At 55.4% G+C, this 12,943-nt stretch overlaps 5 protein-coding genes across 5 annotated transcripts; 4 read left to right on the forward strand and 1 right to left on the reverse strand.

Moving 5' to 3' along the window:
• Window positions 1–900: 900 nt before the first annotated feature.
• IWZ02DRAFT_212595 (autophagy-related protein 13) lies at window positions 901–4,019 on the forward strand. The gene is made up of 3 exons (XM_066762710.1): window positions 901–1,292; window positions 1,344–1,439; window positions 1,491–4,019. The coding sequence occupies exons 1-3, from the start codon at window positions 1,047–1,049 to the stop codon at window positions 3,972–3,974; spliced, it is 2,826 nt and encodes a 941-aa protein (XP_066624721.1). The 5' UTR covers window positions 901–1,046; the 3' UTR covers window positions 3,975–4,019.
• Window positions 4,020–4,369: 350 nt separating this feature from the next.
• Window positions 4,370–4,927, forward strand: IWZ02DRAFT_212597 (uncharacterized protein). Its single transcript, XM_066762711.1, has one exon. It carries the CDS (start codon window positions 4,518–4,520, stop codon window positions 4,887–4,889), a length of 372 nt encoding a protein of 123 aa, XP_066624722.1. The 5' UTR covers window positions 4,370–4,517; the 3' UTR covers window positions 4,890–4,927.
• A 483-nt stretch (window positions 4,928–5,410) lies between these two features.
• On the forward strand, window positions 5,411–6,928 carry IWZ02DRAFT_374603 (Bud-site selection protein; the record flags this gene model as incomplete). The annotated part of the gene is made up of 2 exons (XM_066764770.1): window positions 5,411–6,007; window positions 6,062–6,928. The coding sequence occupies 2 exons, from the start codon at window positions 5,411–5,413 to the stop codon at window positions 6,926–6,928; spliced, it is 1,464 nt and encodes a 487-aa protein (XP_066624723.1).
• A 169-nt stretch (window positions 6,929–7,097) lies between these two features.
• On the reverse strand, window positions 7,098–8,382 carry IWZ02DRAFT_516307 (uncharacterized protein; the record flags this gene model as incomplete). The annotated part of the gene is made up of 3 exons (XM_066770674.1): window positions 7,098–7,753; window positions 7,836–8,213; window positions 8,265–8,382. The coding sequence occupies 3 exons, from the start codon at window positions 8,380–8,382 to the stop codon at window positions 7,566–7,568; spliced, it is 684 nt and encodes a 227-aa protein (XP_066624724.1). The 3' UTR covers window positions 7,098–7,565.
• Window positions 8,383–8,420: 38 nt separating this feature from the next.
• On the forward strand, window positions 8,421–11,602 carry IWZ02DRAFT_447140 (eukaryotic membrane protein family-domain-containing protein). The gene is made up of 2 exons (XM_066767266.1): window positions 8,421–10,178; window positions 10,227–11,602. The coding sequence occupies exons 1-2, from the start codon at window positions 8,562–8,564 to the stop codon at window positions 11,550–11,552; spliced, it is 2,943 nt and encodes a 980-aa protein (XP_066624725.1). The 5' UTR covers window positions 8,421–8,561; the 3' UTR covers window positions 11,553–11,602.
• Window positions 11,603–12,943: the final 1,341 nt, after the last annotated feature.

Consider the following 12,943-nt stretch of genomic DNA (forward strand, 5'->3'; position numbering starts at 1 on the left):
AACCGAAGGGTACATGTCGGATCTTTCTCGGCGGCGCATCCTGAGGCGAGAGAGAGAGAGAGAGAGAGAGAGAGAGAGGAAAGCAATCCTGCGCAGGTCGTGATGATTACCTACCTACCTACCTACCTACCTCCCTCCCTCCCTACAGGGCGCCATGGAACCACCACCACCACCATCATCATCATCATCACCTGCGTCGTGGTCGTGTGGGGTGGGCCAAGTGTGGCCGGGAGCATGGCCGGCCGCTTGCTCCAGGATCGCCCAATCACTCACTCGTACAGTACAACCCTCCAGGAAGCTGGAGCTCCCCCAGTCGTGTGTGCCAGAAAACTAAACCAAACCAACCAACCAACCAACCCCATCCCGCCGCCGCCAATCTCAACTCCTACCACACTACCTCCCTCTCTCCGCCAAATCCTCTTTCTCTCGCTCCTCTCTCTCAACCTCTCTCCTAATCACCTGGCCGCCCCGCTTACCGTGCGCTCAACCGCCTGCTACGCGCCGCCGCCCGAGCTCCACCGCCCTGCTTGCTACTATCGCTATCTATCACAGTCATCGCCCGTCACCCGGTACCAGTCACATGGAGGAGTCGTCGCTTTGACCTCAACCACGCCCGCCCTGCATCTACACTCCTCGACCCTTCGCCACGACGTCCTGCTCTCGCCCCACCGCCTCTTGTCGACCCTCCTGCCGTCCCTCGTCCTCCGCCCTTCGAGTCCTCCGCACCTTGACGTCTGCTTCGACTCTCGTTGATACCTGAGGCAATCCAACCCTCGACGCTCCTCACCACCACCAAGTTGATCATGGCTGCCTGAATCCAGCCATATCTGCATCACCCTATTCGTCACTGGCGCCTGCGATTCCCCTGCGATTCCCCACCGCCGACGCGTGCTCGACAGAGATTCCACCTGCCCATGCTCTCCCCGTAATGGCTTCATATAAAGAAGTCTACACAACACATCAACCGTAACACCCGCTACAAACCCCCTTGGTTTGCATCGCATTTCCATTTCAAAGCATACGACACGACCCCCCGTATCCGAACAATGCATCAACATCCCCGGCCCTCCCCGAGGGGAGCCTCGGCCGCCAACTCGCCTCGCACAAACCCTACCCGCTCCAACAACCCAAGAGACGCCGCTCCTTATCGCTCCGAGTCCGCCTCGACCGTCACGTCATACCAGACTGCCCGCAGTGATGCCGGCTCGGATTACATCGAGAGAGGAGACCATGTCTCCGACGCTGGTCTCGAGGAGGAGGCCACCATGAGGAAGCTTGGACAGGTGATTATGGTGTGTTTTGCTTGAAGCTCCGCTCCCATGAATCATGCTAATCTGCCAAAGCAATTCTACAAAAAAGCAGCCCTCACGATTCTAGAGTCCAGAACACAGCTCCCGCAAGTCGCCAATAAACAGGGCCAAGTTCGGCAGAGCAAATGGGTATGCCATGGTCTGATTGTTTCGCAAATGGAACGCTAACTGTGACTACAGTTTAGTCTTGTGCTCGACGAGACCGACGTCTACAACGAAGATCTCCGGGAGTGGACGTCATCCGATCTGGTAAATACGGCTCCGCCTCCGCTGTGCATCGAGATATTCCTTGATCTGAAGGATCTGGCGGATGGGGAGGCTCTTGCCATCGTGGACGAGCACGGGAAGTTGTGGGACGTAGCTGAGGCTTTGACGACGGCGACTCCTCTGACCTCGCGGCCATCCAGTCGGTCTGGCAGGCCCACCCAGGTCATTCTGGAGCGCTGGATGGTCGAGGTCACGGACAACCAAAAAATGGATCCCGAGACTGTCAGAGCGACACTGCCAAATGTCTACAAAAACGCAATCGCTCTGTTCCGTTCCCTGTGTACCTTTACGCGACTAGTACCTGCGTGGAAGTACTACAAACATGTTGCACGGAATCCAATGGCCCAGCCCTCTTTGCCGCTGAGATGGCGCATCTCGAACGGCATGTTCAAGAGCCCTCGCCGAGACACTCTGGACCTGCCCCTCTATCCAGCAGCCGAGCAGGTGGCGCAAACGCACGCCTTTGAGCCCACCAAGTCTCCCATCGGGCTCTTGAGCATATCTGTGCAATATCGCACCAATACTGGTTTCCGCGTCGAAAAACAGGAATCGGTACTGAGCTCGCACTTCATGGGCATGGACGACCTCAACTTCTCTTCTTCGTTTCACGATCGTGAAACTGGCCGCGTCCCGGGATCTTTACCCACCGGAAGAAACTTTCATCAGGAACAACCGGATCGCGGCCAGGCATATGGGAGCTTGTCGACGTTTCACCAGGTCGGCCCGGCGACTGGAACCAGTCCTATTTCAGCCCTGCGCGCCGCCAAGGATATGGGCTCCCCTGAGTCACCACCTCAGAAAATACCACCAAATCATCGGACAGCAACAAGTTCCAAGTCGTCGCTCCGTGATGTTGCCGCAAGCCCAGCCTCTCCACGGCGCACGTCAGTGTCTTTTCAGCCTGCAAATCCCTTCAAGGCTGGATCGCTGTCGTCATCACCCGTGCCCGGCTCTCATGTCCCACCCTCTCCTGGAACATCTCTGGGAAGAGCAACAGGGGCTGGCCAGGGTGCCGGACATACGCGCAATAGGAGTTCTTTGAATGCCCTGCCCCAGGCTGCTCTTCGTACACCCTCTGGTCACTCCTTGCCAAACGAAACTGCAATTGCGTCATCGACTTCGAGCTCTCCCAAGCCTGCCCCGATATCCCGTTACAGCAGTAGCTTCAGCAACCGCCGGTCGAGGTTTTCTTCTGGTGCTGGCGGAAGCAAGACCGAAGATGATAATAACAGCAGCGGAAAGGGTAGCGCCTCGTCTTCGGCGCAGCGCCTGGAGGGAGGAAGCTCCGGTTCGGTGCAGACGGATGAGGAGAATATTTCTGACTTCCTCAAACTTCTTGAGCAGAAAAAGGAACTCAAAAGCTTGAATCGCACAGACTCGGCGTCTCGCGGTGCATCCATGAGACGCACAACTGCTGCGCTGTCCAAGTATCAGCGCATGCGTGAATCCAACGCTGCGCTCTCTGACTCTATATCTTCATCCCTTCTCCTCCATCGATCTTCCAGCTCGTCCAGCCGCAACCTTGCAAACGTACCGGGCATGGTGGGCGGTGCATCTGTGTCCACTTCTTCATCGCCTGGCAAACCAATATCGCCACACACACCTCACACCCCTGCTGTACCGTCACGGTTGAGTGCTAACAGCATCATTGACTACGATGAGCAGCCACATCGCAGTCGCAACCCGCGTAGCCGCCACGATGGAGAGGACACGGGCGACAACGGCAGCGATTCCACGGCTCAGGACGAGCGTCCTGGCATGGCCATTCCAACCTCTCCGCGCGCTTGGCCCTTTGCAAGGAGGAGTTCGTCTGCCGCGCAGCAGCACCGGAATCAACTCGAGGACGATACTGAGCTCTTTGGTATGCGAAGTGCCTCTCTTCCCACAGAAGACCGCCCAGATTTGAGCCTCAGCGAGTTGTTGCACAAGGGCACGCAGGAATCATCTTCGGGGGCTGAAGGCGATTCCGTTGAGAAATACGCGCCTGAGACTGACCCCTCTCCTGGAGCAATCATAGACCCCCTCGTCCTCCGAGAGCGACCTCGCTCCACCCAAGGCACATCCTCCACTCGTTCTGGCGCCCAGTCGGCCACTCCAAGTCTCGCCTACCGCACACGCGTCAACACCTCTACTGAAAGTGGCCGTCGCAGCGTGGCTTCTGAACGTGGAGAAAGCGACAGCGGCATTGCAAGCGGGCGGAATAGCAGGGGCGGAAGCCGATACAGCTTCTCGTCTCGGCCTGTCTCTGCGGCAGCAAATCTGGATGATGACGAGCCACTGCTCTTTACCATGAGCGAGCTTGGAGTTCAAGGGGGAAGGAGGAGCTTGGAGGAGCCCAGAGACACGAGGGATCCGATGACAAGGAGGAGGGGTGGCAGTCCTTGGCGCGGGGCCTAGTCGAGGACATGCGAATAAGATCAAAGACTTCACAAAGGCTGAGAAGTTCCTCTGGAGAGACTTGATGTAAGAAGAAGAAGCCACACAATATCATTTTTGGACGCGCAATGGGTCTCCGAGACCCTGATGCATCCAGAAGAAGCGACACAGTCGAGACGACAGTTTGCGTTTTACATTTCTCAGCTCAACACATACGACACGATTGATTTTGGGTTTTGAAATCGGGTCAAGGGGCGAAATCGGCATTTACGGCGTCAAAATGTTTATGGGCTTTACTGAGAGTCATTGACAGGACGACGGGGTTCGCGCGACACGGAGCCCCGATATCTGCACCACACATTGCTCAGACTGACAACGTGCTGGATGGAAGAGGTGTGAGCAGTGTGTCGACCTTTCCTCTTCCTACTCTCGTCCTTTTTTTTTTTTTTTTTTTTTTTTTTTTTCCAGTCATCCTTCCCTCACGATACTAACATTGCGTTTCTCCGCAAATTGCTTTGTCTTTTGCTTTCGTCCGCGATTGTGCGGAATTGCGGTTGCTCTCGCATGCTTTTGCTTTCAGTCCACGTGAACGGACTCGCAGTCTCTGTCATGACCGCAATGTTTTGTTCTATTTTTCAAGGACGCGTCATTCGCGGCATCATCATCAACATGGTCACGCACCTTGCTGGCTCAGGTATGACAAGCGTACGTGTAAGCTGCGGTTGTCCTCTTTGCCCAGCAACCACTGTCCTCAAGACTCTTGGGGCAGATGGAGCAATTGCGCCCCTGTGCCACAAGCCATGTTGCACATTTCCTCTTTTCGAATCTTCAACTGTTCAAAATCATCGCTCTGTTATGCTAGACTTGCTTTGTTTCCTACTACTTTACTCCTCGTTCCATCACATTTGTTTTGAAGTATCTTTCTTTTCCTCTTGATTTCGCTTCCATCACGGCATGGCAGCCAGGACTCACTGCTGCGGCGCATGTTGTTGGATGGAGCTCTCGTGTTGGTCATGGGAACGGATAGGGATTCATGGGAACTTGGATACCAGACTGATACTTAGTGGTGGCTACACCACGGCTTGAATGAGATTGAATCTGTCTTGAAATTGTGCTTGTCTCGGTGAAGGTGCCTTGATACACTGCATCACGTCTGTAAGCTGCCTTTATTGCACCATACCTGTTGGCGAACTGGATTGATGAAAGGTCTGAGCTGATGAAGTTGACATATGAGACTTGCGTCCAATCACTATTCTCTATTGCCCCAAGCCTGACCTCTGGATAGGCGATTGAAGGAGAACAGCAGCGTGTGGTGTTGATGCACGGACCACCAGTGCACGCTGATGATCCCTGCCCCGCCGATCCAAAAGTTTCCAAACCGTCGATCCAACTTTCAGCATTCCACTCGAAAAACCAACACGACCTGCTCAATGCGCCCTCAACGCCACCAAACCACAATGCCCAAACGCAAACGCAGCGGCGCCTCTCCCGCGGCCACCGACAACTACGATGCGAACCCTGCGCTGGCGCGCCAACGCTCCAAGCTGCTGCCGCTGCTCGACCGGTCCAAAAGGACGCTGATAAAAACGCTCAAGCTAGCGCGGGGCTTCGAGCGGCAAAAGCTGTCGCGGCGGCTCAAGACGGCGCAGACAGCCAATGATGCGGCGACGGCGGAGCGCGTGGGGCGCGAGATCGATGCGCTCAAGGCGCTGCGGTTTGAGCGGCTGGCCGAGGTCGGGCTCGGGCGGCAGCTGGGCAGGGTAAAGAGGGTTAGGGAGCATGAGGCGGTGCCCCCGTGGGTGTTGAGGGCGGGGATGAAGGGGGCGGTGGCTGAGGAGAGGAAGGAGATGCTTGATTTGCAGGCGCGTCTGTTTAATGCGAGGGCGACGAGGGTGGCGATGGACAAGATTGTGGAGGATGTTAGGGAGTGTTTGGGGGTTGTGGGGGAGGAGAAGGGGGGATTGAAGGAGGACAAGGCCAAGATGGAGAAGAAGAGCGCGAAGACGACGAGGAAGCAGGAAGAGGAAGAGGAGTTTGATTCGGAAAGTGAAGAGGTGGAGGGACGAGGTGGTCAGGGCGACGCAGCGGGAGACGATTTCGACAGCGAGGACGAATTCGCCGGCTTCTCAGACCGCATTGCCGCGTCTTCGGATGATGAGGAGGAGGACGACGAGCTCCGAGTGCCTCCCGGCTACAAACCTACGCGCGACCTCTCCGTCACGCCGGACCCATCGCCCGCAGCCTCGGAGGATGAACAAGACGAAGACGAAGCCCTAGCAAGCGCCGACGGCTCAAACGACGAGAACGACGACGACGAGCAACAAGCATCAGACGCCTCACTCCTCGAAGAAGAAGAATCAGAAGAAGAAGAACAAGAAGAACAAGAAGACGCGGCAATCGCCTCACCCTCTCGCTCTGCATCCCCCGAAGCACCCTCCAAACCCTCTCGCACCGCCGCCATCGCCGCCGCCGCACCCACCAAATCAACCTTCATCCCGTCGCTCTCGGCCGTAGGCTACATCAGCGGGTCCGACTCCGACGGCGCAGAGCCCGAAGACATCGACGAAGCGGTGGCGCCGCGACGCAAGAACCGCCGCGGCCAGCGCGCGCGCCAGGCCATCTGGGAGAAGAAGTACGGCGAAAAGGCCGCGCATGTGCAGAAGCAGCAGCACAAGGCCAAGACGGATCGCAACGCCGGGTGGGACGCGAAGCGTGGGGCTACGGATGGGGCAGGAAGGGGTAAGGGGGCCAAAGTGGGCGTTAAGTTTGGCATTGCTGCCCGTGGAGGACCCAAGAGCACGGTGGGTAAGGACTCGGGCACGGCGGCGAATACGACGGCCCTGGGTAAGCGCAAGGTGGCGGCGCATCGCGATGACGAGGGCAAGCTGCATCCTAGTTGGGAGGCGAAGAAGAGGCTGAAGGAGCAGGCGAGCGCAAAGGTGCAGTTCCAGGGGAAGAAGATTACGTTTGACTGAGCGGGTGGGGGTGAGGAAGAGGCAGAGGGATCAGCGAGGAGGCTGCTTGTGTTGTTACCATTTTGATACCACTGCTATGATGGCGCTGGATGAGGAGGTCCAAAGTCAGCTCCTACGAAAGGATGTGCTCCAATACAACAGGATATCTGTTTACGCTGTGTTTGCCATATCTCGCTGGATTCAGCCGCGGGTGCACTGATGCCGTCTCTTTCAAATGCAAAATATGCCCGCCGTCCCCCTTCATAGAGAGGAGTGGTCCCCATTTCTATCCTTCTTCTACTCAGGTATTGTGCGGTCATCTACCTGGCTTGCGCTACCGGCCTGGGAGCCTTCGTCCGCATGGTCCACTTTGCCTGCGCTGCTGCTGACCTGAGAGCCTTCATCCTCGTGGTCCACTATGCCTGTAAGTGTCTGGTGACATCCCACGACATGTCCGTAGCCACAGTCCATGTTGAAATCTCGCCATCCGTACAGGAACCCCATAAGATTCTCTCCCCCGGGTCTCGCAAGAGCTCCAGAATACCCGTGACACCTCGTCAATCATGCCCCGCCAAAGCACAAAGACAGCACGCCGCGCTGCCACTGTCAAAACTCCCCAACCCGAACGCCGACCATGTGCTTAGTCTTATGTCGTGCATCATGCGAATTGATCATCCCACTCTTCCTCGTCGTCTTCGGGGGGCGGCGGCGGCGGCGTCTTCTTCTTAAGAAGGTCCTTGCGGTCGAGAGGGCACGTCGTGTTGATCTTGAGCCACGGCCGGATACACTCGAGGTCGAAGCGATGCGACGGATGGCAAGGGAGCTCGACGACGAGCGGGTACGGGTCTATATACACAGTTCCAACGCGTCAGCGACGGACTCTAACACTTGTTGCTGGTCCCAGGCAGGCAGGCAGGCAGCAACTCACCGTCCAAGAAGGGCAGCCCGCAAATATTGCACTGATCGTCCTTCTTCAGCGCCTTCTTGGGCACGCGATCCAACGCATCAAGGAAGCTATCGGGGACGCTCTTGACGCCGCCGGGCGGCGGGTTGTTGGCCATCTGGCGCAGCTGGTCGACCAGCTCGAGGTGCTGTGTCTCGTCGGTGCCGCGCATGAGGGCGATGGCGTCGGCGAGCAGGTCGTACAGCGCGGCGAGGTCAGACGGCGTGGGCAGCGCGTGCGGATTGTGCCGCGCTTCTCGCGAGTCGTCGAGCTGGTCCAGCGCAGAGTAGAAGGTCGAGAGGTCGGGGCGGCGGCCGTCGTGCGCCCTGTTGTTGGCCTCTTCGGCCGCGATGTTGTGCTCCACTGCTTTTGGTAAACATGGGAGTTTTGAGCGGTCGGGCGCGATTGACGTACCTTCGTAGCCGCCTGCAGACATTTCGGGAGGGGCGTGGGGCGTTGTTTGGAACGTGGGTAAAGTGAAGGTGTTGATGAGCAGCGCCGCGGGCTCTGGAGGGGTCGATTGGAGGGTCATCTTGCCTTCCGCTCCAGCTCCGCTCCCCGCGAATCCGCCTTCGGCGCCGTTACACCGCTCTACAGTACTTGTTCCAAAACGTCATTGTAACCGTAACGCGACGCCAGAACCAGCCTGCTGAGCGTGTCGACGCGGCCTGGAAAGCATGTCACTCGCTCTCTCCACGACCCTGCAGCGCCATGACAGAGCTGCGCAACCCAGCAGAGCCCGGTGAAGCATTCCCGGCCCTGAATTCCAACGGCCAGCTGCCTTCGCCGCGCGACACGCCGGATCCAGGAGAAATATGGGCGCTCGATGGCGGTGCCCAGCAGGGGGACGTCGAAGCCAAGGACACGCCGAATGGCAATGGCATGGCCAAGGAGAACAAGCATGAAAGAAATAGAGTTGAGGCAAAAGAGCCACAGCTCAACGGAACGAGTGCGCTAGACGGCAGCACGAGAGACTCGGCCAAAGAAACCCGCCAGGAACCCAGGACACAGCACGTACGGCGGAAGAGCAGCATCGCCAGCCCGCGCTCGCCTCGAAGTAGCGACGCCGACAAGAATGGCGTCCTGAAGCTGTCGCCCCAGCAGATTCAGGAGCTCACGTCGTCGCCGACTTCCCTGCCGACCCGACCCGCCGACCCCCTGCCCGAGCAGATGCCTACACTCGAGGAGTCCCCTCTGATATACGAGAAAGCCGAGTCGGGCAAGTCTTCGCGGTCGAGGTCTCCGGAAAAGCACGTCTCGCCCCCAGACGTGCTTAAGGCGGCGAATGGCAACGGACAAGCGCGGAGCTCCGGGAAGGCTCCAGATCAATCCCAACTAGACGAGATTGTCATTGCGAAGAAGGGCTCTGGCCACTCGAGGTCGGCCAGGCCAAGCATGTCTTCGCGGACCGTCTCGACGCCGCCCATCATCAGACGCAAGCATTCGGCGAGGGGAGGATTGACTCCGTCGGTAGACGTCGCCGGACAGCAGAGGAATCGTCCCATGCCGCTGAACCTGGAAGAAAAGAATACAAACGAAAGCAATTCCCGCCTCAAACCTTCATCTGCGCATGATGGGCCTGTCCCCTCGCCCATGCCACCGAGCATCCCTCTGCCACCTCTGTCGATACCCACTTATTTGCAACTGGAGCTTTCTTCCGAAAGACCCTCCCCTCTTTATATTCACCGACCCGCGGTGAGCGACTTTCCTTACGAGTCGTCCCGGATCAAGTTTGAGCGCTTGGTCAACTTCTTGATTCTTCCCTTTCAGCTGGAACAGTCTCTTGGATTCGGCGCACTGGCTTGTCTTGATGCATGGCTGTACACGTTTACGATACTGCCATTGAGATTCCTCAAGGCGATATGGATCCTTGGCAAGTGGTGGAGCACCGAGGCTTGGAAGGAGGCGCACGGCATGGCCACGGTAATCTATTTAGGCACTGGTAGATGGTGGAAGAGGCGGCAAATGGGGGCAGAGAAGACGGAACCGCGCGCGCCGAAACAAGTTGAGGAAACGCCGAAAGCTGCCTCATTTCCACTCCAGACTCCTCCCTCGACCAATACGCAAGAGCGGACGCCGTCGATTACTATTCCAGCGATCTTGGAGCCGCCATCTTCGCGAAGGTCGGACAAGAATTCCGTTTATCGTCATCGCAGGCTCCAATCCGTTCCTTCTGCGTTACTGCCAAATCACAAGGCCGACCTCTTGAAGGGATTGCTGGTCATCTCGACATGTCTGGTTTTGATGCGGTTCGATGCGAGCAAGACGTACCACAATATCAGGGGCCAAGCGGCAATCAAGCTCTATGTGATATACAACGTGCTTGAGGTAAGCTCCACGGCTTCTGAATTCAAAAATCAATACTAAAAGCTTCAGGTCTGCGATCGCCTATTCTCCGCTCTCGGCCAAGACATCCTTGAATGCCTGCTGTCTCGCGAGACGCTTGACCGAAACGAGGATGGCCGTAGCAAGGTCATTCGTCCTTTTTGGATGTTTCTGCTCGCGCTCGCTTACAACTCCATCCATGCCACTGCCCTCTTCTATCAAGTCATCACGCTGAATGTGGCTGTCAACTCGTACTCAAATGCTTTGCTGACGCTCCTCATGTCCAACCAATTTGTTGAGATTAAAGGAACGGTTTTCAAAAAATTTGAAAAAGAGAATTTGTTTCAGCTCACTTGTGCTGACATGGTTGAGCGGTTCCAATTGTGGCTCATGCTCATGATTATCGCCCTCAGGAACATTGTCGAGGTTGGTGGTTTGACCATCCTCGGCGACGTCTCCAGCTCAACGAGCTCTGGCGGTTTGGGCGGTAACGGCACTTCTGCGCCGTTTAGAAGTCCTAGCATCATTCCCAAGAGCTTCACGATATTTCCAAAATGGACGGGGCAGGTGCTGGGACCATTCCTACTGGTCCTGGGCAGCGAGATGTTGGTAGACTGGCTCAAGCACGCCTACATCACCAAATTCAACAATACCAAACCCACAATCTACGGACGATTTCTGGACGTCCTGTCCAAGGATTACTACAGCAACGCATTCTCCGACCAAAACCTCACCAAGCGCCTTGGCTTGCCCGTCCTGCCCCTAGCTTGTCTCTTTATCCGCGCCACCATTCAAACCTACCACATGTTCCTTGCAACGCACATGCCCTTGCCCATACCCAGCAGCGCAACGGGTCTCTCGGTTGAGGAATCCGCGTCAGCAAGCTCTCCAGCGACCACTGCCGCCCTCGCACACATCGACCACATCTTCCGGCGCGCGCTGGGACGCTCCTCGTTCGGCGCCGGCGTCGTGGGCGCGCCAGCTCCACGGTCAGCATGGACGTCATGGTCCCTGGACGACGCCATCGCATTCGCGACCATGGTCGTCTTCTTCCTCGTCGTCTACTTCGTGCTGCTAGCGCTCAAGCTCGTGCTCGGAATGCTGCTGCTGTCGTTTGCGCGCAGCCGGTACCGGGGGATGAAGGAGCGCGAGCGCATGGGGCACACGACGGACGGCAAGCGCATCGGCGGGTGGGGCGTGACCGAGGTCGACGAGGATAAGAAGAGGTGGATTTATGCGGATGACCCCGAGGGCTTCCGCGCCCTGCGCGAGCGCGAGGAGAAGCAGAAGAGGAAGGATAGTGGTGAGAAGGATGGTGGTACGGGTGTTTTGGAGGGTACGGCTAGGTATAGTATGGTTGCGAAGAGGATATGGTAGGTAGGGTGGGGTTTTATGTAGCTGTCGAAATCAATGATTGTATGATTTGAGGTCTTGATGTGCTCTTATGCATGTTCTTCTATTCGGGTGTCTGATGGCCCGGGATCTACGTCAAGGACATCTTGTGCATGCCTAATTTTTTATAGCTAGTGTATCTCGAGCATACTCCCTGTTGTGTTGAATCTCACTGAAGCTCGCGTGTTGGATTTTTAACCTCACGCCACTGATTCCTCTCTCATCTCTTCCTTTTCTGCCAGCATTCGATGGTTCTTTGATCCCATGGAACATTAAGATGGCACCCCCAAAAATATGAAAGAATAAGAGACAAAAGGCTCGTGGGACGCGCCTTAGTTAGTCGTTGCATGCACAAGACAGATAGGTCGAGCAAATAGAGCAATCACATATCCACAAGAAATCGCAAGTAAAACGTATCCACACCGCCCATAGCGATGAAACCACCTGCATTTGAGCTCCCTCCTTCTAACCGAGTACACATACAGGACACGGTAGTGCGTGCCAGCTTTCTTAACAAACCCACATCACACATTTATACACCCACGGCGGTCCTTGACACACAGACCACCGCCTTTTCCTTCCGGACCCACAACAGCACAGCACCGGAAAGGAAAAAAAAAACTGCAAAACGTACAACAGCCGGGATTCGCTGCTGGTCACCCACGCAACTACTAATCGGCCGCAAGGCAGCTTATCTATGGAAGAGCGGACGGGGTTCCGAGTTTTCTACCTGCTATGGTCGTACGTGGAAAATAATCCTAATGTTTGATCTATAAACTGTATACATTAGACGCATCATTTCCTGATTGATTGATTAATTGATTAATTAATTAATTAATTAATTATTTTACGTCTTACTAGAGCTATAGGCTATCTAAGACGGAGCTATCTATAGGGGATACTATATACATTTATAAGGTAAGTAGGGGTACCTAGCTAAAGAATCTCATATAAAGAAGTATAATTCTTAGTATAATGTTAGTATAGGGTTATTATAGATAGATAGTTTATCTAGGCTCTTTTTAGGTAAGGGGGGGCTAAGAACTAGCCTTCCTACCGTTATCTAAGTAGATAGGTAGCATGAAGTAAGAGTAAGGAAAGGAAGGGGGATAGGAAGAAGGCGTATATAGAAAAGTAAATATAGTAGGGGGTAGTAGGTAAGGTAGATTATATATATGCTCTACTATAGTATTCTAGTACTATCCCTAATAGTACTATTTTTTTAGTTAGCGTTATATAACACCTTTCTTAGCACCTATAAAGGTAAAAAAGGCGGGTAGGGTTTTTAACTAGTAGTATACATCTTCTAGCTAACTAGTATAGTTAGCTAATACTTATTATAGAAAATAAATAACGCTAAAGAACCTAGGTTTAAT

The sequence above is a fragment of the Phyllosticta citriasiana genome (assembly GCF_038021145.1).
Source record: "Phyllosticta citriasiana strain CBS 120426 chromosome Unknown IWZ02scaffold_4, whole genome shotgun sequence".
NCBI classification, from domain to species: Eukaryota; Fungi; Ascomycota; class Dothideomycetes; order Botryosphaeriales; family Phyllostictaceae; genus Phyllosticta; species Phyllosticta citriasiana.